We start from the raw sequence: 25892 nt of genomic DNA, 5'->3' as shown, positions 1-25892 counted from the left end.
CACACACACACACACACACACACACACACACACACACACACACACGAGACTTCAACAAGTTAAGCCCAATAACATACAAGAAGCCTTACCAATTTCCGGACAGTTTCCCGTAAAGCTTTCTCATCCTCAATCATAATGGCCATGTCCTTCTGAACGGTGGAGGCCACGACAACATCAAGCACATCGGCCTTAGAAGCCATCTTGCATATCATCTCATCGTGAGAGAACACACAGTAGCGGTGGAGCAAGCGGTAGTGCTCCACACACTGCCGGCCCAATGGTAGCTGCGCCAACACAAAAAGACATGAAGCTCATCTTTCTTCTATTTCCCTAGTATTATCAAGTCTTGCAACCTGGATCAAAACACCTATCACTTCCACCCTAACACCAGGTTCCTGCAAGGTCTTAGGTCGTACTTATCTTTGTATCTTGATGATCCAAAGATATTAGGTACTTGAATTGAAAAATGGCCTGGAAATAAAATGTATTAACAATGAATGTGCACCATGATATGAAACTAGAAGTATAAATTCACACATTTCCTGAAACAGATGTACTCAATCAACAGGTTTAGCCTGTTTCAGGGAACATACAACAGCAAAATCTGTATGATTGAAAATAGGTATAGATACATCCTAGTTCTATTAGTCAAAAAGGTACTGGAATTAAGTTAGAAATTAGCTTTAATACCACACATACTTGCTCTACACAGTTCTCTTTAGATCAATGAGAAGTATTAATCCAAATAAAATGTCGATTTCATAACTACTGGAAACCAAATGTGCCAGTAATGGCTGTGTTGTGAATAATGCTGGTACAAACTTTTACACTGCAATAGTTTGGTACCAGTCCAAAAGAAAGTTTCAGCCAAGCTGGGCACCAGTAGCTCACACCTGGGCTGAGATCTGAGGATTGTGGTTCAAAGCCAGCCCGGGCAGGAGAGACCGTGAAACTCCTATCTCCAATAAACCACCAGAAAACCGGAAGTGGCACTGTAGCTCAAGTGGTAGAGCACTCGCCTTGAGCTGAAGAGCTGAGGGACAGTGCCCAGGCCCAGAGTTCAAGCCCCATGACCGACAAAAAAAGAAGGCCAGAACATAAAACAACTTTTTTATCACAAAAATCTTGCCACAAGACAGGTTACTCCAGAACAAAAAGATGCATTATACCCATGAATCTGGGATCTGCTTAGGTATAAAAAAAAAAAAAAATCTAAAAAAAAAAAAAAAAAAAAGGTTGGGAATGTGGCTTAGAGGTAGAGTGCTTGCCTAGTATGCATGAAGCCATGGGTTTGATTCCTCAGTACCACATTTTAAAAAGCCAAAAGTGAGCCAGGCGCCAGTGGCCCATGCCTGTAATCCTAGCTACTCAGGAGGCTGAGATCTCAGGATCGAGGTTCAAAGCCAGCACAGGCAGAAAAGACTGTTGAGACTCCTATCTCCAAGAAATCACCAGAAAACCAGAAGTGGGTACAGTGGTTCAAGTGGTAGAGTGCTAGCCTTGAGCTGAAGAGCTCTGGGACAGTGTTCAGGCCCCAGAGTTCCAACAACAACAAAAAAGCCGTAAGTGGCACTGTGGCTCAGGTGGTAGAGTGCTAGCCTTGAGGAAAAGAAGCTCAGGGACAGTGCCCAGGCCTTGAATTCAAGCCCCTGGACTGGCAAAAAATAAATAAATAAAAATAAAAATAAATCTGACCACCAAAACAATAAAAAGAAAGGCTGATTCACACAGTAGTGTGGCATAAGTGCTTTCTGTTGCTGTGGTGTGGCCAGTGAACAGCAATGGGTTCAAACAGGTCTACAAAGGACCGTTTTTAAAGCATTCTACATTATTTCCACAGGAAAATGGTAAATTTTAAAATGCCCACCAACTAGCAATTACATACCCAATCAACAGTGCAGAAGTTAACAGCCTCAGCAAAATTAAAGCCTTGGTTAAAACCACTGTGGTAGGCTCTTGGAAATGTAATCACAAACTCCCCAGCACACTGATTGGTTCGATAAACCTAAAGAGAAAGAGATTGGAGATTTGAGATTCTTATTAAAATTCTCCCCAAATACTAAATACTAAACCATGAAGTTCTACCCATTAAAAATGATTTAGCTAGGTGCTGGTGGCACAAGCCTATAATCTTAACTACTCAGGAAATTGAGACTTGAGGATAGTTCAAAGCCAGCCCTGATAGGGAAGCCTTTGAGACTCATCTCCAATTAACCACCAAAAAAAGCTGGAAGTGGAGCTGTGGCTCAAGTGGTAGATTGCTAGCCTTGAGCAAAAGAAGCTCAAGGATAGCGCCTGGGCCCTGAGTTCAAGCCCCAGGCTTGGCATGCATGTGTACATGTACGCGCACATGTGCACACACTCACACTCACACACATGTGGGTGTGATCAATTAAAAATTTACTGCAGTAGGATATCACCTACTTCTGGCCACAAGATGGAGCAGTATCTGAATAGAAAATAAAGCTAAAAAATGAGCCTTATATCTGGGCATGTTTAGGATTATGATACAGCGTTCTAAATACAGCTACAATCAAAAATGTCCTAATGCCGGGCACTGGTGGCTCACGCCTATAATCCTAGCTACTCAGGAGGCTGAGATCTGAGGATCATGGTTCAAAGCCGGCCCAGGCAGGAAAAGTCCATGAGACTTTTATCTCCAATAAACTACCAGAAAACTAGAAGTGGCACTGTGGGTCAAGCAGTAGAGCACTCGAGCTGAAGAGCTGAGGGACAGTGCTCAAGCCCTGAGTTCAAGCCCCTCGACTGACCCCCCCCCAAAAAATGTCATTTATCTATCCCAAAATAAGACCACCTATCAAGTTAAGAAATCCTATTAGCTAAAAAAAAAAAAAAAAAAATACAGAGCTCCCAGATTTGAACCTCCAATTTACTCCCCACTAACTCCTTTTTTCAACCAACCTGACCCCAAAGAACATTTTACTACTCCAGGCACATGAAGTGGTACACTGAACTTATTTTTTTTTTTTTGGGGGGGGGGTCCAGTTGTGGGGCCTGAACTCTGGGCCTGGGCGCCTTAGCTCTTCAGCTCAAGGCTAGCGCTCTACCACTTGAGCCACAGAGACACTTGCGGCTTTTTTCTTTTTTGCTTATGTGGTCCTGAGGAATCGAACCCAGGGCCTCCTGCATGCAAGGCAAGCGCTCTACGACTGAGCCACCTTCCCAGCCCCGACTGAACTTATTTATGTAAGTGGCTCGTGCCTGTAATCCTAGCTACTCAGGAGGTTGAGATCTAAGGATCACAGTTCAAAGCCAGCCTTGGGCAGGAACATCCATGAGACTCTTACTTCCAATAAACCACTAGAAAACCAGAAGTGGTGCTGTGGCTCAACTGGTAGAATGCTCGCCTTGAGCTAAAGAGTGCAGCGACAGCGCCCAGGCACAGAGTTCAAGCCCCAGGGCCAACACAAATAAATAAATAAATGTCCTTTTAAATCTTTATAGTTCTGTATCAGTGGCTTATAAAATGCAGTCAACAGTATCAGTATCAAATGTAGTCAACAGTATATAGAACCACGGTATCAATACCAACTAGGAACTTGGCAGAAAAGTAACTCAAGTCTCCCCAGCATACTCACTAGTAAGAAGAAGGACCAAGTTCTGTTTCACAGGGCTTCTCACTTATGAGCCCTTTCTTTCTGACTTCTCTACAGTTAATAAGATTAACCTCCTAGTTAAAAATGCAGTTAAACCATACCATACTTCCATCATGTGTATAAATGTGGTATCTTTCCTCTAAATAATGAATCTGTAAAAGGAGGAATTCATTCACTTTACAATCTCAGAATCTAGGCCACCCATGGTTCCTTAAATTTTAGAGAACCAGAGCCAGGCTTGAATAGAAGCTACTCTTGACATACTGCAGACCAATCAGCATGAGAAGAGAAACCACTAATGAAGAAAATACTAAAGAAATGCTGAAATTTTGGTAGTTACTGTTTTCTTGTTTGTTTGGTTTTTTGTTGGTTGTGGAGCCTGAACTCTGGAACTGGGCGCTGTCCCTCAGCTCTTCAGCTCAAGCAAGACTAGCACTCTGCCCCTTGAGCCACAGCGCCACTTCCGGCTTTTACTGTTTATGTGATGTGGTGCTAAGGAATCAAACCAGGGCCTCACAATATGAGGCAAGCACTCTACCACTGAGCCACCTTCCCAGCTCCGGTAGTTATTATTTTCTTTTGTGCTTTTTTTCCTCTTCCTTTTTTGGTTTGTTGAGACAAGGTCTCATTATATTGTGCAGAATAGTTTCAATCTCATGATCCTCCTGTCTTAGCCTCTCAAATACTAGGGATGACAAGCCTATACTAATTTTGTTTTACGGTTGTTTTTGCTGTTTACTTTCAGTGCTGGGGACTGAACTTAGGGCATGTGCCTACTAGATGTTAGGCAAGCATATGATCACTGAGTTACCCTGTCCCTTGATCATTGTTTGTTAAGCTATGGTCTGTTTATAATTTATAATTCCTAAAAAAATTCCTCAAGGATTATGTATGTCCCCCACTGACCAGCCTGAAAATCCAAAAGCATAAAAAGTTTGGGTCTTTGGCTGGGAAGGTGGCTCAGTAGTAGAACGCTTGCCTTGCATGCGTGAGGCCCTGGGTTTGATAAATAGGAAAAAAAAAAAAAAAAAAGCCAGAAGTGGCACTGTGGCTCAAGTGGTATAGTGCTAGCCTTGAGTTGAAGAGCAGAGGGACAGCACCCAGACCCAGAATTCAAGCCCCACAATTGACTTTTAAAAAAAGTTTGTGTCTTAACAAGATAAAGAGTTTTACTTTAATACTGGTAAGTCTACAATCTCTTTTTATTTAGCTAACTAGGATTGACTGTGCAAATACATGCATTTCAATCTGACTTCCCAGAACATGTTCAGCATTTTCTAAAAACAAAAGAGCTTTTGCCTGTCTCTTCACACAACAGCAACAACCTCAACAGAAAAGAGCACCAACAGCACCGTGCAGTCTTCCTCAAGGACCCTGAAATCTAAGGACAAAACTTCAAACTGTCACTTAAAATAAGCTTAATTAGGAGCACAAATGTAAAATAACTAAGTTCTAACCAAGCATGTCATTTTGGCTCATTATACAAAATCAAGATCATGTTGATCAAATACAATTTTAAAAAGGACAAGGCACAAAAGATCCTGACACCAACACTGACTGTAGCAGAATCTAGCCATCTTTTCAGAAAACCTATTTAAACTGGTAGGCAATTGTTTTTAAAAGCTTTAATTTTTTTTTTTTGTCGGTCGTGGGGCTTGAACTCTGGGCCTGGGCATTGTCCCTCAGCTCTTCAACTCAAGGCGAGCGCTCTACCACTTGAGCTACAGCGCCACTTCCCAAAAGCTTTAATTTTGTTGACAAACAATATAGCCCAGAAAGCACCAGCAATGAGTGCACAAGCTGTGAAGATACTGCAACTACTGAAATGAACACTTGTTATTTGCAAAGCAAGTCTGGTTCAATAATCTAGGTGTTTGTTGTAATTCCTTTTTATGGTGTCTGAGGATCTAGGCCCAAAGGTTAAGGACAGAATGGTAGAAAGCTGAACTGAGCAGTGCTGTTAGTTACACCGTAGAAAACAGAGCCAAACCAAAAGAGAAGGGGTGAACTAGGTCTGAGTGGCAGAGAATTGACCCAAAACCTACAGGCACTTCGTGAGTCATCAGTGTGTTGGGGTTCATGATGGTCACCAGTTGATGGAGGAGATCTGGCTGGGAGACAAAGAGCTCTGGAGCTAGCTTCTTCATTACATTTTCCAGCTGTTCCGCAGCATACCCTGGGACTCCATACCAGGTTTTTGGTTCACCCCTGAAAAACAGATTTATAAAAATAAATCAGTCTGGAGGGGTGACATTGTCCAAAAAGAAATATAATCTTGCTGGGTGCCAGTGGCTCCTGCCTGTGATCCTATCTACTCAGGAGGCTGAGATCTGAAGATCATGGCTCAAAGCCAGCCCGTGCAGAAAAAGCCGTGAGACTCTTATCTCCAACAAACCACTCAGAAACCGGGAAGTGGCGCTGTGGCTCAAGTGGTAGAGCACTAGCCTTGAACTGAAGAGCTGAGGGACAGCGCCCAGGCCCAGAGTTCAAGCCATGACCAACAAAAAAAAATAAAAATAAAATAACAAATATGCAATACCACACCAAGGAAACAGCTAACCTGTTGAAAGCTTTCAGACTTTGCTCTGTAGGGCTAAGGAACAAATGTTCAAAGCAAAGTATCACTAGAAACATGAGCGGAACCTATGGAATGCACTTCCTCCCTTGAAGCAAGAAGTCTAAGCATGAACCTTTCCACCTAAGCTTCTCCTCACTCCCATTTTCACTTGATCCCTGAAGTTTCTAAGAACACAAAGTGCTGTGTTTATCACAGATCTGAGGCTACCACAAATCTCTACAGCAACTGATGAGGGCTTTTCAACCCCTGTCTTCCTGTGTGTTGCCCTTACTGACAAGCAGGGTAATCAGGATTCCCACAAAGCCCTGAATTCTTTCAAACACCTCATTGTCAACACATTAATCTCTAACTTCCCTGTGAGGTATGGAAACTTCCATCCTTTCTTTACAGCTGGGAACAGTTGCCTGGACAAGGAGAGCTAATGCTGCATCTAAAGAAGGTCCAGTCCGGGGCTGGGAAGGTAGCTCAGTGGTAGAGCGCTTGCCTTTCATGCTTGAGGCCCTGGGTTCCATTCCTCAGCACCACATAAGCAGAAAAAAAAAGCGGGAAGTGGAGCTGTGGCTCAAGTGGTAGAGCGCTAGCCTTGAGCTGAAGAACTGAGGGACAGTGCCCAGGCCCAGAGTTCAGGCCCCATGACAGGACCCAAAAACAAAACAAAACAAAAAAGAAGGTCCAGTCCTACTTCCCTGTGGTACCATCATCAAATTTCTTATGTGGGGATTTCAGTGAGCTACAGATGGTCAAATATTTATGTGTTACAAGCAAGACAATAAGAGGTAGAAAAAAAAAGGAGCTATGAAGAAGTGGCTTTGGTTGAAAAGTTTCATTAGGAAATCTCAACATCTGCACTCACATCTGCCACACACAAATGAAGGGCACTTCACTATGTCATGATGGCAAAACCCAGCCAATAAAAAGGAAGATAGCATTCCAGGGACCTGGAAGACACCAAGTACCGCTCCCCACAGCACCTAAGTCCCTAAGCCACCGCTACCACCATGGTGAAAGCAAAGTTCAGGCTTTCGACCATTTCCGTGAACAAAGACTTCTTTATTTGAGCTAAAAATGTCACCATGAACCCAGAAACATGCTACACTTGTAAAATAGTGTGTGTGCAATTTTAAACCTTCTGGAAAGTGTTAGCATCTACGGATTTAAGTTGACAGGATGCCTGGCCAGCAGCTGTGAAAACAAAAGGGAGAAGGTGGGAAGAAGATAACCCCTAGTTCTGTTCATAGCTCTATGAGCAACTTCTCACCAGTGCAGGTAGTTGATTGAATAGCTCCAGTGGTCTTCAATGTGCCAACAGAAGGAAGAAAAGCACATTCCCACATACAACCAAGGGAGTTTCATGCCACATATATCAGCAGTAATGTGGGCAAGGACAGACTGCTCCATCACAGGCATGTTGTTCAAATTCCAGCCACTATCAAGATATTCCTAAAAGCAAGAGGACACAAGACGACAGGGTTCAACTACATTGTGCTGACATCTTAGAGCTCTGTTTGTAAGAGCTGTCTCTAAACAGATTCCATGTAAAGAAAAGGATCCATAAGGGGAAGCCGGGGGACCCCTATGCCTATGTCAGGATGACCATGATCTCATTTTGTCTGGTTTGGGCTCCATGTAAATGAACTTGTACCATGCATATTTTCATAGCTACCTCTTTTGTGGGATACACAGGAATATAAACTATGTGGCTACTTATATGAAGTAGGAAATTAGGCAACCCAATGTATGCCTGAAAATCTGTGACTATGTCCTGCAGAGACAATGGTTGTCTGGAAAGAGGGAGAGTATAAAGACTGGGCAGGGAGCTTCTGGAGTTCTTGTCCAAGTGCTGGTTCAGAGGTTGAGTTGGTAAAAAAAAAAACAAAACAAAAACTATCAAACAGTACACATCTGATGATGTACTTTTTCGGTGTATATATATCTTTTTAAACTTTAATCTGACCTCCTACCAAGACAGGAATAAAAATCTTCCTAGGGGCATGCTAGTATGGAAAACAATAGACTCATAAACAAAAACTTCAAAGCCAGCCAGGTGCTTCTGGCTCACATCTGTAATTATATAGTTACTCAGGAGACAAAGATCTAAGGATCACAGTTTGAAGCCAGCCCAGGCAGGAAAGCCTGTGAGACTTTTACCTCTGACTAACTAGGAAAAAAGTTAAAAGTAGAGCTGTTGCTCAAGTGGTAGAGTACTGCTAAAAAGACCAAGCTGAGTGTCCGTGGCTCATGTCTCTAATGGTAGCTACTTGGGAGGCTAACAGCCAAAAGTGGAGCTGTGGCTCAAATGATAGAGTGCTAGCCTTAATTAAAAGAAGCTCGGGGACAGAGCCAGGTCCTGAGTTCAATCCCTAAGACTAGCACGCAGATGCGCGCGCGCGCGTGCACACACACACACACAAATTTTTTTAACAAATATAAAATAAAAATTTTTAAATCAAAGCTAAGTGCGCTCTCTTTCAGATTTTGTCGAGGGAAATGGGATTATGAACTCTGAAGACACAGTGGGTAAGTGACTCCCCAGTCACCAGTGCACTAGCACAATGATAGGAATCTGGAGGAACTCCAATTTTTCTGGAAATCATTAAAAACCTAGTAAGGAAGGATTAATTACTCAAAGGAATCACAAATCACTTCAAGCTGACCAAACACAATTTCAGTAAATAACTCAGTCTCCAGGCACTATAGTAATCCAGCAATGCTCCTTGAGATCAAGAACAGGCCCAATGATTGGCTTCAAATGAAGAGCTTCACTTCAAGCGCCACAGGCCTACCTCTTCCTCAGGAGAAGTTTTGACTTTCCCATCTCGGACAGGAAAGCCACTGCCAAACTCCTTTGAAGCAATATCAGCTCCATATTCCACTGTGACATCCTCTTCGATGGTGCTTACCAACCGCCAAAACTCTTTTTCAACCAGTTCTGTGGGAACCATCTGGAACATAAGAAAAAGGGATAAAGTTGAGTTCTTATTCACAAGCTGTTTGGTGACTAGGTAAGTGACAGGAATCACTGAGGACAAATTTGGCTCCATTACTGATTCCAAGCAATACAAGCAACAATTCTATTTTCCTTTTTCATTTTGCTGCCAATCCTGGGGCTTGAACTCATGGCCCGGGTACTATCCCTGAGCTTCTTTTTGCTTAAGGCTAGAGCTTTACCACTTGAGCCACAGCTCCACTTCCTGCTTTTTCTGAGTAGTTTACTGGAGATAAGAGTCTCACAGACTTTCTTGCCTGGGCTGACTGATCCTCAGATGTCAACCTCCTGAGTACCTAGGATTGCAGATGAACCACCAGTGACTGGCAACAATTCTATTTTCTAAAAGGAATTTGACAAGAAGCATATGGATTCTATTAGTGTTTAACCTAAAAGACTGAAGATATATTGTAAATTATCGATTGTTTTCATAAGATATTTTAACAAATAGCACCTACCCTCAAATGAAAAAAAAAAGCATATCAATTAAGAATTCAGGTTTTAGGACTGGGAAATAGGTCAACTGGTAGAGCACAAGTACAAGACCTTGAGTTCAGTTGAAAGTACCACCAAGAAAAAAGAAAATTTTTTAAACTTCATGTTTCTGGGGCTGGGAAGGTGGCTCAGTGGTAGAGCGCTTGCCTTGCATGCACGAGGCCCTGGGTTCAATTCCTCAGCACCACATAAGCAGAAAGAAAAAAGCTGGAAGTGGCGCTGTGGCTCAAGTGGTAGAGCACTAGCCTTGAGCTGAAGAACTGAGGGACAGCGCCCAGGCCCAGAGTTCAGGCCCCACGATCGGACCCAAAAAAAAAAAAAAAAAAACTTCATGTTTCTGATGGGCTACAATGGACATTGATGAAAATGAACTAAGCAACTCAAGGGCAGCGATGGAAGGGAGGGAATGAGAGAGAAAGAGGGAACAGCTTATACTCAGCAAAAGGAAAGAAATGTACATATCTCCCGGTTTGGAAGAAATAGCTGTAGTGTCAAAGAGTCTATAGCTTTATAGACCATGATAATGACAATGTGCCTTGTGAAGGTTTGTGTTTGTGTTTGTGACTTTAAGTATCACTATTCTACAATACTTTGAAATTTATGTAATCTCTTAACCTCAATTAAAAAATTATTTTTAAAAAATTCATGTTTCAGCCGGGCACTGGTGGCTCACGCCTGTAATCCTAGCTACTCAGGAGGCTGAGATCTGAGGGTCGAGGTTCAAAGCCAGCCCGGGGAAGGAGAGACCGTGAGACTCCTATCTCCATTAAACCACCAGCAAACCGGAAGTGGCGCTGTGGCTCAAGTGGTAGAGCGCTCGCCTTGAGCTGAAGAGCTGAGGGATAGCGCCCAGGCCCAGAGTTCAAGCCCCACGACCGACAAAAAAAAAAAAAAAAAATTCATGTTTCTCACCAAGTATGGTGGTTCATACCTGTAATCCAGCATTTAGGAGGAAAAAGGTAGAAGGATGAGTTCCAGTCCAACCTAAACTACATATGAAGACCTTCAAAGAAAAAAACAACCCAACAAAAAACAAGCTCACCTGGGCACCAGTGGCTCTCGCCTGTCATCCTAGCTACTCAGGAGGCTGATATCTGAGGATCACAGTTCAAAGCCAACCCTGGCAGGAAAGTCTGTGAGACTCTTATCGCCAATAAACCACTCAGAAAACTGGAAGTGGCGCTGTAGCTCAAGTGACAGTGCCAGCCTTGAGTGCAAAAGCTAAGCAAGAGCACCAAAATCTCCAGCAAGCACTAAAAATGTCAAAAGCAGAGCTATGGTTCAAGTGGTAGAGCTCTAGCTTTGAGCAACAAAGTTCAGGACGGGGCTTAAGCCCTGAGTGCAAGTCCTAGTGTCAGCACACATGTGCATACGCGTGTACACACACATATTAACTATTAGTATTAATAGTCTATTATATATAATGGCTATCGAGAGTAAAGCTTCAATCTATCTTCAAGTATTTCTCAAAAGCCATCAAAATCCTCAATCAATGCAGAACATATGTGTATGTGTACATACATGAACTGGCATGTTGAAGTAATCAGATTTGAATGCATCTGCCATTTCTCCAAAAGTCCGAAGAGTATAGTCCCTGGCTGCTTGCTCAAAGCCAAATGCTTCTTGTGGCTTACTGCATTCCTGCAAATGAAAAGGAAAACTTGTGTTCTAGGTGACACCCCAAAATGACAAGAAATTAAATTTGGTCAATTTTCAAATAGGTAGATAAAAACAAATTCTCAATTTATTTATTTTTACATCTATGTGAAGCCTATGTTAGGAAGATTAAACTGTATAAAGAATAAGGGTGTGCTAATAAGTTAAATAATTATATTTCTTACTGAGCAAATAAAATTTTCATTTTAGCAATCACAACTTGCAGTGATTTAAATATTTATGAAGACCCAGACTAAAACTCTAACTTTTGTTAGGATCAAACACAGAAAATGTCCTTCAAGAGCTAAATCAACACACGGAAGATCAAAATAAAGGTAAAACACTTGAAGGAAACAAATGTCTCTCAGACCAACAATATTTTATTATAAACTAAGTATAATCAAAAAACCCCAGAACATTAAAGGATTCACAGGCAGAACAGTGATAAATGGATTTGACATCTCAGATATGTTGGTCCCATTGAGCCTATCAAGGAATTACACATCTGGTTTATCTAACATCCATGCTCCTTTGCCTGGCCCAGGCCTAACATCTTCTCCTTCATGTTATATCTTGATTTCATGGGGGAAAAGAACTAAAATCTTGATATCCAATTTACAAAATAAATCTCATGATTGCATTTTAACTGTAACACAAAGTAATAGTCCAATTGACTGCTTCATAGTAAAAACTAATCTTCATAAAGATGAAAATTTTTAGATTTTATTTAAAAAAATCAGTAATCACAGTAGTATAGGAAAATAGTTAATATAAAGTAGATTACCAAAATCGTGTATGTAATTCCATTTGTTTGAAATAGAAAAATTCTTGGGAAATATACACCAAGACACAAACAGGGGTTATCTAGAAATGTGTTTTATGACTCACCATTTGTAAGTTCTTACAGAAAGGATGGAATGCTTCTCACAATTGTATTACTTTTATAAAGTCTTAACTATTTACAAACATTTGCAAACCGTCCTCTTCATCAGCTGCCTGCATAGACTTCACAACTAAGACCTCTTCTCCATTCAGGTTCGGCACAGTTTTGTTCACACACAGGCTTTGTTACCACCCATGGCCAAACTGCAAACATAAAATACTGCAAATGCAATTTCCTAATGCTACCTCTGCCATTCACCCTTACCTGAGCCAAACACTTAGGACACCTCCAGTCTCCCTTAGGAACGTCGTGGAGCGGTGGGACCAAGCAAAAGGTGTGGTAGCTGTCATCGCAGCCGTCACACAGGAGAAGCCGGTCCTCGTCATTGCCACTGCCACACAGGAGGCAGACATACAGGTCCACCTGCAACAACCAAACAAGGCGGGGAAAGAACATGAGTTGTTCATTGATTTGAGCAATTCTAGGGACAGAAATGTAACTGAGACATCATCCAGTCTTGCCATCCTGCTTCAAATACAACCTCTCTATAAGGGATGTATTCCTTTTGCTTCATTAGGATTTTTTGTAGTGATTAAGGATCAAAGCCACAGTCTGCATGTTAGGCCAGCACCCTACTACTGGGCTCACAGATATTTTAAGTTAAAGTGTGTCATTTGGGCACTAATGGTCATGCCTATAATCCTACCTACTCAGGAGGCTGAGATCAGAGAATTGAGGTTCAAAGCCAGTAGGGCAGCAAACCTAAATTATCTAATTTATCCAATTAACCAGGAAAAAAAGCCAGAAGTACAGGCATGGCTCATGTTGTAGAGTGCTAGCCTTGAGCTGAAGAGCTGAGGGACAGCACCCAGGCCCAGAGTTCAGGCCCCACGACTGGACCCCCCTCCACCCCCAAAATAAAGCTGGGTACCAGTGGCTCATGCCTGCAATCCTAGCTACTCAGGAGCTGAGATCTGAGGATCACAGCTCAAAGCCAGCCCCAGGCAGGAAAGTCCCTGAGACTCTTATCTCCAATAAACCGCTAGAAAACTGGCTCAAGGAGTAGATAGCTCGCCTTGAGCTGAAGAGCACAGGGACAGCGCCCAAGCCCAGAGTTCAAACCCCACAACTGACCAAAATAATAAATAATAAATAATAATAATAATAATAATAATAATAATAATAATAATAATGATGATGATGATGATAATGATAATATAGAGAAATGAACAAGAAAGAAAGGATGAAGGAAGGAGGGCATGTCTGTAAAGCCAGCTTCTCAGGAGGCTGAGGCAACAGGATTGAAGTTGGCCAGTGCAACCTATCAACATGCTTCAAAAAAGAAAGAAACAAAAGAGGAAAATAAACGGGAGAAAAGGAGATGTTGACTCACAGCATTGGTGGTTTTTTTAGATCGACTCTTCGGCTTTTCCTTCTCACTCTCTAACATATACTCTTTCTTTTCAATGGGTTCTTGCTTGATGTTGCTTTTCATTTCTTTGTCTGCAAGGAACAATGCAAAGTCACCTTGTGTCCCATGCTTCCTCTGCTCCCGCCTCACCCTCCTCACCTCCTCCACCTCGGCCTCCCAAAGCACACTGTACACAGAAGTACACAAAACACTTCCTGTCTGCTCTCCATTTTGCAGCAATAGCAGCCAGTGTAACTACATTCAAGGCCACACTTCCAACCCCTGAAATCAATGTTCTCTTAATCATGAATCCACCAACTTGACCTCTTCCATATTATATATTATATCTCCTTGCCGTCTAAGATAATTATTTGCCTGTGGTCAATCTCCTAGTCTCCAATATCCTTAGTCCCAGTAACTGAAAAATTTGACTAAAAACTAAGTTATTATTGAACTATCATATGGTAGGCATTATCCTAAACGCATTCTATAAATTCAATTCTTCAAAACAAATCATTTCAAAGATAAGAAAATTGCTACTAAAACAAGGTATTATCTCACCAGGCTCATGATTGTTCATGTCTATAATCCTAGCTACTCAGGAGCTGAGCACTGAAGATCACAGTTCAAAGCCAGCTGGGCAGAAAAACCAATGAATAACCAAAACACCAGAAGTGGAGCTATGACTCAAGCTCCTTAAGCACAAAGCTCAAGGACAGCACCTAGCACTGAGTTTGAAGCCCTAGGGCTGACAGAGGCATGCACATGTGTGTGCATAGAGTTCAAGCTCCAGTATCCTCTCCCTCTTTCCCCATCCCTCACTCACTCTCTCTCTCTCTCTCTCTCTCTCTCTCTCTCTCTCTCTCTCTCTCTCTCTCACACACACACACACACACTCACTCACACACACACACACACACACACACACACACACACACACACACAGAGAGACACTATCTCTAAGGTCATAGAACTGTTCAGTGGTTAGGCCTAGATTCATATTCATGTTGTTTTTACCACACTATACTACCTTTCTACTAACTCACTGATCCCTCCCCTCCCTAAGAAGAGCCAATCATAGAAATTTTGTCCTTTGTTTTATACCCTGTGAGTATACAGGCCAGCAAGGATTTCTACAATTCACTTACAGAGGACGTCTGGCTGCCTTGCCTGAAATGACAGTCAAAATCACCAATGCTTTTTGCAAATTGTGGGGGGGGGGGGGGAGAGAAAGAAAGGAGAGAGGGGAAAGGGGAAGGAGAGAGGAGGAGAGAGGGGGAGGAGAGGAGAGAAAAGGAAAAGGGGATGGGGGAAAGGAGAGGGGATTGAGGAGAGAGTGAGTGGGGGAGAGAGAGAGGGAACTACAACTTAAAACTCTAGGTATCAAGCTCTTGCTTGGCTTTTTCACTAACAGCTGGTGTTCTACTATTTCAGCCATACCTCCACTTCTGGATTCTTGTTGGCTAATTGGAAATTAGAGTCTGGAGGTTTTGTCTGCCTGCACCGGCCCTGAATCACAGATCACAGCCTTTTGAGTAGCTAGGACTATCAGCATGAGATACTGGCACCCAACTAAATTTCAAGGCAGCAACTAGCAGCATTAAATCTTAGCCACTAGCAACATTCCTAATGTGCATGTGCTTCTCTGTCTCTTACTAGGCAGGTAATTATGAGACTAAAGACAGAGATATATTGTCTCTTACTAGGCAGGTAACTATGAGAATAAAAGCAGAGATATAGAGACCTCATTTCTCAAAGTCCAACAAAGTACTAGTACGTGACAACTGCTCTAGTGTGTATTTAATTAACAAATATTTTCACTTCTTTATATCTATCTTCTTCACAGATAAACTTCTTACCACTTTCATACTTTGGAGTTGAACAACCCATTCGGCGTCTCAGATTATGAGTCCTGGATTCTGTTGTCTCTTCTGGTTCTATTTTAATATTCATGGCCTAAAACATTAAAAAAAATGTTGTATATACAAATATATAGAAAGAAATCTTTAAAAGTCCAATTCGAATCTCAAAATGATGACACCTTTATAAAATTTAGCTATCAAATCAGGGAATTCAAAACATGCTTCTTTCTCCCTTGAAGAGATATCATCTTTAGAGCTACTCACTTAAGGTATGGAATCTTGGAAGCTAGAACAACACTCTCTACTATAATAGATTAAAAAATGGAAGGAAAAAAATACTAGAAATAAATTATGAAGTGTTACTACTCAAATGGAGAGCAACTCTCATCTTCCTCCCAGAAGCATCTCAATTCTACATATTTGTGTAAGGTCTGCACAGGGACACCTCCCTACATCTTGGCTAAGTTTCCGCCCAGTATCTGTTACCTAGGTAACTGGCAGACCTGGAAGCGGTCTACTTCCCCTCCTGCTAGGTCATATCCAGGGCCACCTCTGGTCACCTGCCTCCCATCTGACCTTAGGAGGGTCCCAGACCCTGAGGTCACATCCTGAACCAGTGTGGCCTCACCTTTCCCCCACCTGGCCAAACCTCTTCCTGTCCCTGACCTAGATAAGTCCTGGCCCAGGAGTGGGTCACCCCCTCCTTCCTTTTTCAGCCATGCCTCTCCACCAAGCACGGCGGGGGCAGCAGCTCAGTAAATAAACTTCTTTTCCTGCCTGAATAGCATGTGGTGTTCTCTTCATCGGCTACCTAATGAAACCTAGCTATTTAACATACCTTACAGTCTCATTACATTTTCACTAAGCCAAACCCCCAAGCAGTTATGTAAATGTTACAATTTCATTAGCTTCTAAGATTTTGCTGACTGCATTCAAGTCTTTCTTTTGTCCCTCAGCTCTTCAGTTCAAGGTTAGCACTCTACCACTTAAGCCACAGTGCCACTTCTGGCTTTTTCTGTTTAATGTGGTGCTGAGGAATTGAACCCAGGGCTTCAGGCATGCAAGGCAAGCACTCTACCACTGAGCCACCTTCCCAGCCCCTCAACTCATTCTTAAGACTGAGCTTTAAACATGATTATCAGCCTCAAATAACCATATTTCCCTATTCTAAGTAGTTTTCCTCATTCCGAAAAATAAAGTAATTTTCTATGGCCAACTTAGTTCCCCCTACTTATTTCTTCTGCAAACAGAATGGCTGATAGGAATCTCTGCCAATGATTATTAAAGATCCAGACACCCACTTGAAAGCACGATTGCTGCAATGAGGCTTCTCAGCTCTAAATCCTATCACTGACCTCCATGTATGAACCAGTAAGTGAGGGAATATTCCCCTTTGCTCATGGGAGACCTCCAAGCACAATAAAAACACCTTCCAGCATAGGAACTTGGCAGTTTTTCAGTCCTGATTTTCTTTCTGGTCACTTTTATTTCATCTTATTTAATACCACCTCATGATTCTCAATTCTTCTCTCAAGATTTACTTATTTCACCAATTCCATGAACCTTTCCAGTAAATCTAAGAAAAATGGTTTTCATTATATCAACTTCTAACCTTTCTGATTAAAAAAAAAGTACCAGGCAATCCAAATAGAAACACAGGGCAGCACTTAATGCTTCCTGAGGTTCTGACTAGTAACAGCTCAGCTGCTACCTGCCCAGGCAAGACAAAAATCAGAGAGCTCTTCAATTCCTTTGCCTTTGTGGGTGCAAACCCCTTCCCCCCCCCATGTAAAAGCATCCCTTTGTGAGATTAGCAAGGCTCACAATTACAAAAAGCACACAGGTAAGAGAAAGCAGTGCTAGACAATGCCGCAGCTCCCCAGTTGGCTGGAATCAGTCTCACCTCTGCTCTCATGCGTTTTGCTCGTCGGGCGGGAGGACAGGTTTCCGAGGGCTGCACAGACTGCCTCTGGGGAATATCATGGGGCTTGTATTCCTTGTCCTTGGTGTCTGTGCTCAAATTGGGCTTCTGCAGACACTGGAATAAAACACAATTGTACAGATGAGTTTTCTTTCTTAAGAAATGAATCTCAGAAGTCGGTACAGAGGCTCAGGCCTATAATCTCAGCTACTGAAGAGAAGTGCACCCTAGACTGGTGTAAACATGTAAAGAGAAGGGAAAACAAAACAGAAGAAAGAATGGTAGGTGAGTTTCAAAGTGTAACCTCCTGAGATATGTTACATCATGTATACCTGGCATTAAACATAGCAATTAACAAGCTTTGGCTGAGCAACAGGTAGCACTGTGCTTGCCTAGCACACACGGGCCTTGTTTCCCCAAGTCTCCATGGCTCCACCATCTACAGTTGGTTCTGAAAGGGCTTTAGAGACCTAGGGTAAGAGACCAACTCAGCAGCATTTTACAATATAAATGAAGAGCTTGTTTTGTTCTCCATCACAACTACACATGCCTGAGTGATATCATATGCAAACTCTACTCTTAACCTTTACTTGAGAAATTCGAACAGAGAGGTGATCTATAGGATCACACCTTAATTACACCATCCCAGAGGTTCCTTAACTTTACAAAATAGACTGACACAAGGCTGCAGCCCGGGGTCCCTCTGCAGTACACCAGGGCTCATGTCCTTCCAGTTTCTCAGTGTTACCGAGTCTCTGTCTACTTGGCCTTTAGGCAACAAGTCCTTCAGTATTGACCAGCATTCTGTATTTTTTAACTGTATGTTTCCTACTCTCCTTTACCCTAAAAACTAACTTCAAAAGTCAGATGTGGGTAGAGGCTTGGCATATAGCTCAGTAGTACAGTATGTCTTCTGATCTGTAGCCAGATATGCTGTTATTTCAGGAGGTAAAAGGTCCTGGGTGGTTCTACCCCCAGCACCACAAGTAAGTAGAGGTGGGGAATACAACCTGAAGTTCCAACATCTGAAGACATCAAACAAGGTCTGGCTATAAAATGGCAGTGCCACAGTCATTGAAAACTATGTCTTCAGACTTTCAATGACAACAATTTTTTGTAGTTAAATTGGGGTGGGGATCAGGGACACCACACTTGTTTTGTTTTGTTTTGTTTTGGGGGGGGGGGGTTTGGTCTGGTCGTGGGGCCTGAACTCTGGGCCTGGGCACTGTCCCTCAGCTTTTCAGCTCAAGGCTAGCGCTCTACCACTTGAGCCACAGCACCACTTCTGGCTTTTTTCTTTTTGCTTATGTGGTGCTGAGGAATCGAACCCAGGGCCTCAGGCATGCAAGGCAAGCGCTCTACCACTGAGCCACCTTCCCAGCCCCACACTGTTCTTGAGGAGTACACTGACAGCTCATTATGGGTGCGCTAAATAGCTTTGAGAGAAATGGCAGGTTACTAGGATTAGGGGGATTTTGTTGTCACCGTTATTTTCTCTAGTGAATCTGCCCCAGTGTCTACAATATACCTGACATATAGTAGGGTCCTTCAACAAATATTTATCTGTGTTTTAGACACAATGTTTGCAAAGGGTATAAAATTAGCATACGTATGGAGTGGGGAGAAGTTTCACAGTTACATTTCCGCACATGTATACAATGTATCCCCCCATCAAGCCCTCTCTTCTCAACCCTACACCCCTCCTTCTTAAAACAATCTTCAACAGGTTTCATTGTTATACTTTCACACATAGAGATTAAACCACTATGATCATATGTATCCTACTCCCTGCTCATTAGCTCCCAGGGCTCCAAAGAGTACAACTCCTCCTAATAACTCCCGAAAAGAGCCTGTTTACTTTCTTGATATTTTTCTTAAGTATGTTTTAATTGTACCAAGACTTGGAATGTGGCTTAGTGGCTGAATGCTTGTTTAGCATGTATGAGGCCCTGGGTTCAATTCCTCAGTACTACATAAACAATAAAGCTGGCTCAAGTGGTAGGGTGCTAACCTTGAGCAAAAGAAGCTCAGGGACAGTGCCTAGGCCCTGAATTCAAGCCCCAGGACTGGAAAAAAAATTAAAATTGAAATTTAAAATTTAAAAAAACAAATAGAAAACTTGTGGGGTGGGAATGTAGTTCAGTGGTAAAACACCTAATTATTAGTCCAAGTGCAAGGGTCTAGGTTTGATTCCAGCACTGCAAAACACACACACACACACACACACACACACACACACACACACACACACACACACACACACACACACACACACACACACTCTCTCTCTTTCTGAATAGCACATTTTTCTCAGCTATCATCTGATCATACAATCATCTGATCATACAAAATAAGTAATACTTATCAACATGAACTCCAGGAAATGATTCAAAAGGTGTTTGTTCTTTGCTGTTTTTTTTTTTCTTTCCTTTTTGTTCTGTAGTTCATTTGTGTCTTTGGGAGTGTAAAAAGAGAGGCACTGAAATGGAGGGACAAAAGATGAATAAATGCAGCAATGGTACTCACCCTCAAACTGTCTCCAGACAGGAATAAGTTGTAGGGGTTAAGGATTCGCTCATAATGTCCTCTGATGTGTGAGCCCACAGCTTTGCCAGGAGCAAACCCCATCTTGGTGGCAATTTTGGTCCACTTTCTATCCTTGCAAACAACTGCAAATCCACCTTCTTCTGCAACTAACTGTGAAAATAACAAAAAGGAATGTTTAGAAACACATAAAGGAAACCATTTCTAACACTTCACACTTAAGTATTAAGTATTACTCCAAGATCAAACTATTCCCAGATGTGGTTATCTTAAGAAAAACAAAAAACACATAAGCTATTAATGTGACGTTGGAAACTTTAACATTGCTTTCATCTTTTTATTGTTATTATGTACAGAGTAGCTAGTTACTTAAGTAATGAGTGCATTTCTTTTTGCATAAAGCCATCCCTTACCTTGCCCTCTCCCAGTTTTGCCCTACTAAAAGCACTTTTGACAGCATGCTCTGTAAGCACTTTGTCCTTGACAAGGCTACCTCTCAATTCCCCAAAGCAGTCACCTTAGTAAAACCAGGTTAACAACTAAGTCTCTACTACCTTAATCCTACCCTATGACTCTAAAGATTTCCATAAACAAAGGAGTGGAAAGTTTGATGCTATGTTTGCTGAAAATAATGAAATCTTAAGAATCAGGAAAAACCTCAGACTTCTCAGCTTTATCAACTTAAAAAAAAAATCTGTTTTCTTTTTCTTTATCTGACCTAAAATGGAAGGAATGCTTCACAGAGTTACTGTGAAGTTTTAAAATGATTTTAAAACAAACAAACAAACAGGTGACAGAGCTGGGTGCCAGTGGCTCACACCTGTAATCCAAGTTATTCGGAAGACTGAGATCTGAAGATTGAAGTTCAAAGCCAGCCCAGGCAGGAAAAGTCCATGAGATTTGTGTGTGTAATTTATTTTATTTTATTGGGAGGGTGATGTGCAGAGGGGTTACAGTTACATACATAAGGTAATGAGTACATTTCATGTCAAACCCATTCTAAATTCATTACTGTGAGTTGTTTTTTGTTTTTTGTTTTTTTGTTTTGTGTCAGTCGTAGGGCTTGAACTCTGGGTCTGGGCGCTGTCACTCAGCTCTTCAGCGCTCTACTGCTTGAGCAACAGCACCACTTCCAGTTTTCTAGTGGTTTATTGGAGATAAAAGTCTCACGGACTTTCCTGCTAGGGCTGGCTTTGAACCACGATCCTCAGATCTCAGTCTCCTGAGTAGCTAGGATTACAGGCGTGAGCCACCGGCTCCCAGCTTACTGTGAGATTTTTATCTCCAATTAACCAGCAACTCAATTTGTAGAGTCCTAGACTTGAGCACAAAAGCTCAGGACAATGCCCAAGGCCCCAGTTCAAACCCCAGGACTAGTCCAAAACAAACAAAAAACAGATGGCAGGAAAAATATTCTGTAAGGTCTCCAGATGATAGGGAGAACCTCATCTGCATTGCTCAACACAACTGGAAAATCTCACTTTATGTATTTCAGACAGCAAGCATTAAGACAAAAAAGAGCAAATGTGCTGTCAGAACAGTATTCATTGAGTACAATGGTCATTAGTCTTTTACCTTATTTAGCTGGAACAGGTCCAAGATCTTCCTCTCTACATGCGGAATTTTCAGAGTGCTCCCCTGTAACTCCCAGTACTTTGCAATCTGGTCCAGGAAATTCAACTTTACACGAGTTTGAGCCTAAATGACAAAGAACTACATTTTAACCAACAACTTTTTCTTTTTCTTCTCTTCTGTGACAGAGTCTAGGTTGGTCTTGCTCTGCCAGACTCAATCCTCCCACTCAGCCTCCCAAGTAGCTGAGACTACAGGAATATGCAGCTGAATGTGGCATGCACCCAGCTCCTGCCTGTACCCTCCCTCAAGTAGAGATCATTCTTAGAATATTTAAATACAAAGCCACTTTCTAAATAAAATGGAGGAAATAGTCAAAAGTATATAAGTAATCATATATTAACAAATATATTCATGTACCAGGCAGAGTTAAATGCTCAGCAAGCCTTATAATAACATTTAGAACTGCATAACTTTGTGGTACTGCTTAAGACTATGACAAAAAGCTTCTGTGTATTATGTTAAGTCTCCTTGAAGCTGGATGGTTGAAAGATCCTTCACAGTAGAAATTTTCTTATTTCCTCAGACAAATTTAAAAACGGACTTGCAATGGTATGCCTACATATTATTAACAAGCCTTGACTATTCTCAATGGGCCATTTTTCCTTCCTATCCTGATAAAATATTAAGTAGGTTGTTTGAAGAATTTTGTCTTGCACACTAGACCAAAAGATCAATGTTTAGATCAATATTCAGATGTTCACAATCATATGCAAGAACTCTAGTATATATCTGCTATTTTCAAGTTAACTTGAAATTTAAACATAAACTATAAAGTACCTAAAAATATAAATATTAAATGTGATCATTAATGTGTCTACAGAATTCCATTTGTACTATTTCACTGAAAAATATTTGATTCAAATGGGCACTTGTGGTTCACTCACACCTGTAATCCTAACTGCTCAGAAGGCTGAGACTCTTATCTCCAAATAACCAGCAGAAAACCAGAAGTGGCGCTGTGGCTCAAAGTGGTAGAGCACTAGGCTTGAGCGAAGAAGCTCAGGAACAGTACCTAGGCCCTGAGTTCAAGCCATACAACCAACAACAACAAAAAAATCCTTTGGTTCAGTGTAGAAACACACAATTATTAAACGCACATTATTAAAATCTGATCAGATTTGTAAATAGTGTTATCCTGACTCTATGTTATCAATACCCCCAAGTTTTTTTTATCTACCCTACATTTTAAGCTTTCTGTGTGGGACTCCTGTATTCTTCATTCTTCCTTGGGAAACTAAATGTTTTGTTTTGGTTTTTTGGTCGGCCGTGGGGCTTGAACTCTGGGCCTGGGCGCTGTCCCTCAGCTCTTCAGCTCAAGGCGAGCACTCTACCACTTGAGCTACAGCGCCACTTCCAGTTTTCTGGTGGTTTATTGGAGATAGGAGTCTCACGGTCTCTCCTGCCTGGGCTGGCTTTGAACTGCGATCCTCAGATCTCAGCCTCCTGAGTAGCTAGGATTACAGGCGTGAGCCACCAGCGCCCGGCACTAAATGTATTATTAAAATCTAAGTTATGTACTTAAAGAATATGAAGGCTGACAATTTATTGTATGATTTTCCAAGTAGAATCTCTGCAAAACCTACATTCTAGTTATTAATATCTAAATGTAGAATGATTTAGATACACCAACTAACAGGCCAAAAAACAGAGTTTTTAATAAATGTGTTCTCCAATGGTTTTACTACCACTGTTTCATCATGGTTAGTTATCAGCCCTGTTTTCTCACTAAAATCAGATCGGTGCCAGGCGCTGGTGGTTCATGCCTGTAATTCTAGCTACTCAGGAGGCTGAGATCTGAGGATCATGGTTCAAAGCCAGCCAAGGCAGGAAAGTTTGTGAGATTCTTATCGCCAAAAAACCACCTGGAAACCGAAAGTGGCACTGTGGCTCAAGTGGTAGAGCGCTCGCCTTGAGCTGAAGAGCTCATGGACAGTGTTCAGGCCCAGAGTTCAAGCCCCACAACTGACAAAAAAAAAAAAATCAGATTGGTGATAAAGTGTCTCCCAAGAGAAAGCTTCTAGAACACGGACAACAGAACCCCAGCAAGGGCATTACCTCCAATTCATTCAGCCTCTGGATACGTGGAGTAAAGTGAAGTTTATCAACATCACATGCAAATGGTGGTTGCCAGTCCTAGAAGAGACCAAGAGCTCTTATTAGGAGAATTTATATTGACACTCAGAATTATTACAGTTAAGTTTATGTACACCTATCTCTTAACCAGTCAAAATAATTTAAAACAGGTAGCTTATCAATCTGTGTCCACCACATCAGTAAGCAGAAAAGGTACCATTCCCTTCCCTAATGAATGCTAGCTATATCCATACACACCACTCCCTTCCCTGGCCCAGCAATGTCACTGGGCCTAATCCGCTGCTGAAAAGTCAAAAAGTTGATGGGGCCAGGAGCTGGTGGCTCACACCTGTAATACTAGGTAATCAGGAGGTTGAGATCTAAGAATTACAGTTGAAAGCTCACCCAAGCTAGAAGTGGAAGTGTGGCTAAAGTGGTAGAAAGCCAGCCTAGAGTGAAAAAGCCAGGAAGAATTCAAAATCCTAATCTCAAATACATTTTTAGAATCACTCTATTCTCTAGAGAATCCCATTATAGTGGGATAAGGGAATGATCATGAGGGATCATGATGTCATGAGGGAATGATCAATTAAGCAAAAAAATATGTATAAATTGTTACCTAAGTAGAGAGGAAACTTGAAACAACTGCTCAGGGATCAGAGTGCCTGACCTACAAGTACAAGACCCTAGATCAAACACCAGTACTACATATGTAACTACCCACAACATGGGCATACTTGAAGGTATAAAATTTCACAAGTTTCAATTGGGGTATGAAATACTCTGGAAATGGACAGTGGCTATGGTTGCTATGTTTGAACAGCAATGTGAACACACTCAGAGCCTCTCTGCTTTGGACACTTAAAATGCTTATAATGGTAAATTTTACATCATGTGTGGGGTTTTTTGGGTTTTTGTTTTTGTTTTTGGCCAGTTCTGGGGCTTGAACTTGGGGCCTTGGCAGTGTCACTGAGCTGCTTTTGCTCAAGGCTAGCACTCTGCCACTTGAGCCACAGTACCACTTCTGGCTTTTTGTGTTGATGTGGTACTGAGGAATTGAACCCAGGGCTTCATGCATGCTAGGCAAGCACTCTGCCACTAAGCCACATTCCCAACTCTATTACGTGTATCTTAATATCTGACACAATTGAAAAAAAGAAAAAGCAAACACTTTAGTATGATCACTACTTGATGACATGGGAAGATTACAGGAGATTTTTGTTTACACATACATTTTAAATAAAATCTAATATATATTATTTAGTAAATAATGTTACAGAATATGAGAATGAGAAGTCATTTAATACCTAGAAATTATTCTAGCCAAGTCAGTTGTTCACACCTGCAATTCTAACTACTCAGAAGGCTGAGTTCTGAAGATCCTGATTCAAAGACTGGGCAAGAAAGTCCATAGACCCTAATCCCCAATTAAGCACAAAAAGAGCCCAAGTGCCACACTAGTAGTGGCTCATGCCTGTAATCCTAGCTACTCTAGAAATCTTAGGATCATGGTTAGAAGCCAGCCTAGGCAAAAAAGTCCCCAGGAGATTCTTATCTCTGATAAACCACCAGAAAACCAGAAGTGGTGATGTGGCTCAACTGGTAGAGCTCTGGCCTTGAGCAAAAAAGCTTAGGGACGGTACCCAGGCCCTGAATCAAGACCCATCACTCACAAAAAAAGAGAGAAAAAAAAAAAGCTTAAGGACAGTGCCCAGACCCTGAGTTCAAGATCCAGGATTGGCATTGGGGGGTGGGGGGAATGCAGAGAGAGAAGAGAACTATTCTTTAACAAAATTGAGCTAGCACCAATAAAATGCATGCACACAATTAACTGTAGCATTATTAAGGAAGATATGACTGTTACATTGTAGTGGAACATGTGCTTAGAATGCCTGAAGACCTGGGTTCAAGGCAGTGAGGGGCTGTGGCTCAAGTGGTAGAGCATAAGGTCCAAGTTCAATCTCCAGCATCAACAGCACCAACGGCTCACACTTGTAATCCTATCTATAAGAGGCTAGGCTCTGAAGCAAAAAGTTAGGCTAGAAGCATGGCTTAAGTGGTGGTACAGTGCCATAAGCAAGAAATCCAGGTGAGAGCATGAGGCTCTGGCTTAAAGCCACAGAACACAGTCAAAGGAACAGGAGCAGGAACACTTGCTCAAGGTCCTAGAGTCAATCACCAGTCAACAGAAAAAAAGCTGAGTTACAAAGCAGACTGCAAATTAGTACAAA

General features: G+C 41.9%; 1 protein-coding gene across 1 annotated transcript in view; it reads right to left on the bottom strand.

The window, feature by feature from the left end:
- The window catches only part of Kdm5b (lysine demethylase 5B), a 70045-nt gene that overhangs the window by 20406 nt on the left and 23747 nt on the right, over positions 1-25892 (bottom strand). Inside the window, exons 2-14 of the mRNA XM_070041812.1 lie at positions 23644-23721; positions 21529-21651; positions 19936-20106; positions 17392-17526; positions 15486-15582; positions 13609-13718; positions 12480-12638; positions 11198-11317; positions 8979-9137; positions 7454-7635; positions 5663-5825; positions 1886-2005; positions 90-284 (exon numbers count right to left, since the gene is read on the bottom strand). Coding sequence (XP_069897913.1) covers positions 90-284; positions 1886-2005; positions 5663-5825; positions 7454-7635; positions 8979-9137; positions 11198-11317; positions 12480-12638; positions 13609-13718; positions 15486-15582; positions 17392-17526; positions 19936-20106; positions 21529-21651; positions 23644-23721 — 1812 coding nt within the window. The remainder of the gene's footprint in view (positions 1-89; positions 285-1885; positions 2006-5662; positions 5826-7453; positions 7636-8978; positions 9138-11197; positions 11318-12479; positions 12639-13608; positions 13719-15485; positions 15583-17391; positions 17527-19935; positions 20107-21528; positions 21652-23643; positions 23722-25892) is intronic.

The sequence above is a fragment of the Dipodomys merriami genome, unplaced genomic scaffold (genome assembly GCF_024711535.1).
Source record: "Dipodomys merriami isolate MVZ:Mamm:240054 unplaced genomic scaffold, mDipMer1.0.p SCAF_31, whole genome shotgun sequence".
Taxonomy (NCBI): domain Eukaryota; kingdom Metazoa; phylum Chordata; class Mammalia; order Rodentia; family Heteromyidae; genus Dipodomys; species Dipodomys merriami.
This window is presented reverse-complemented; position numbering and strand designations above follow the sequence as displayed.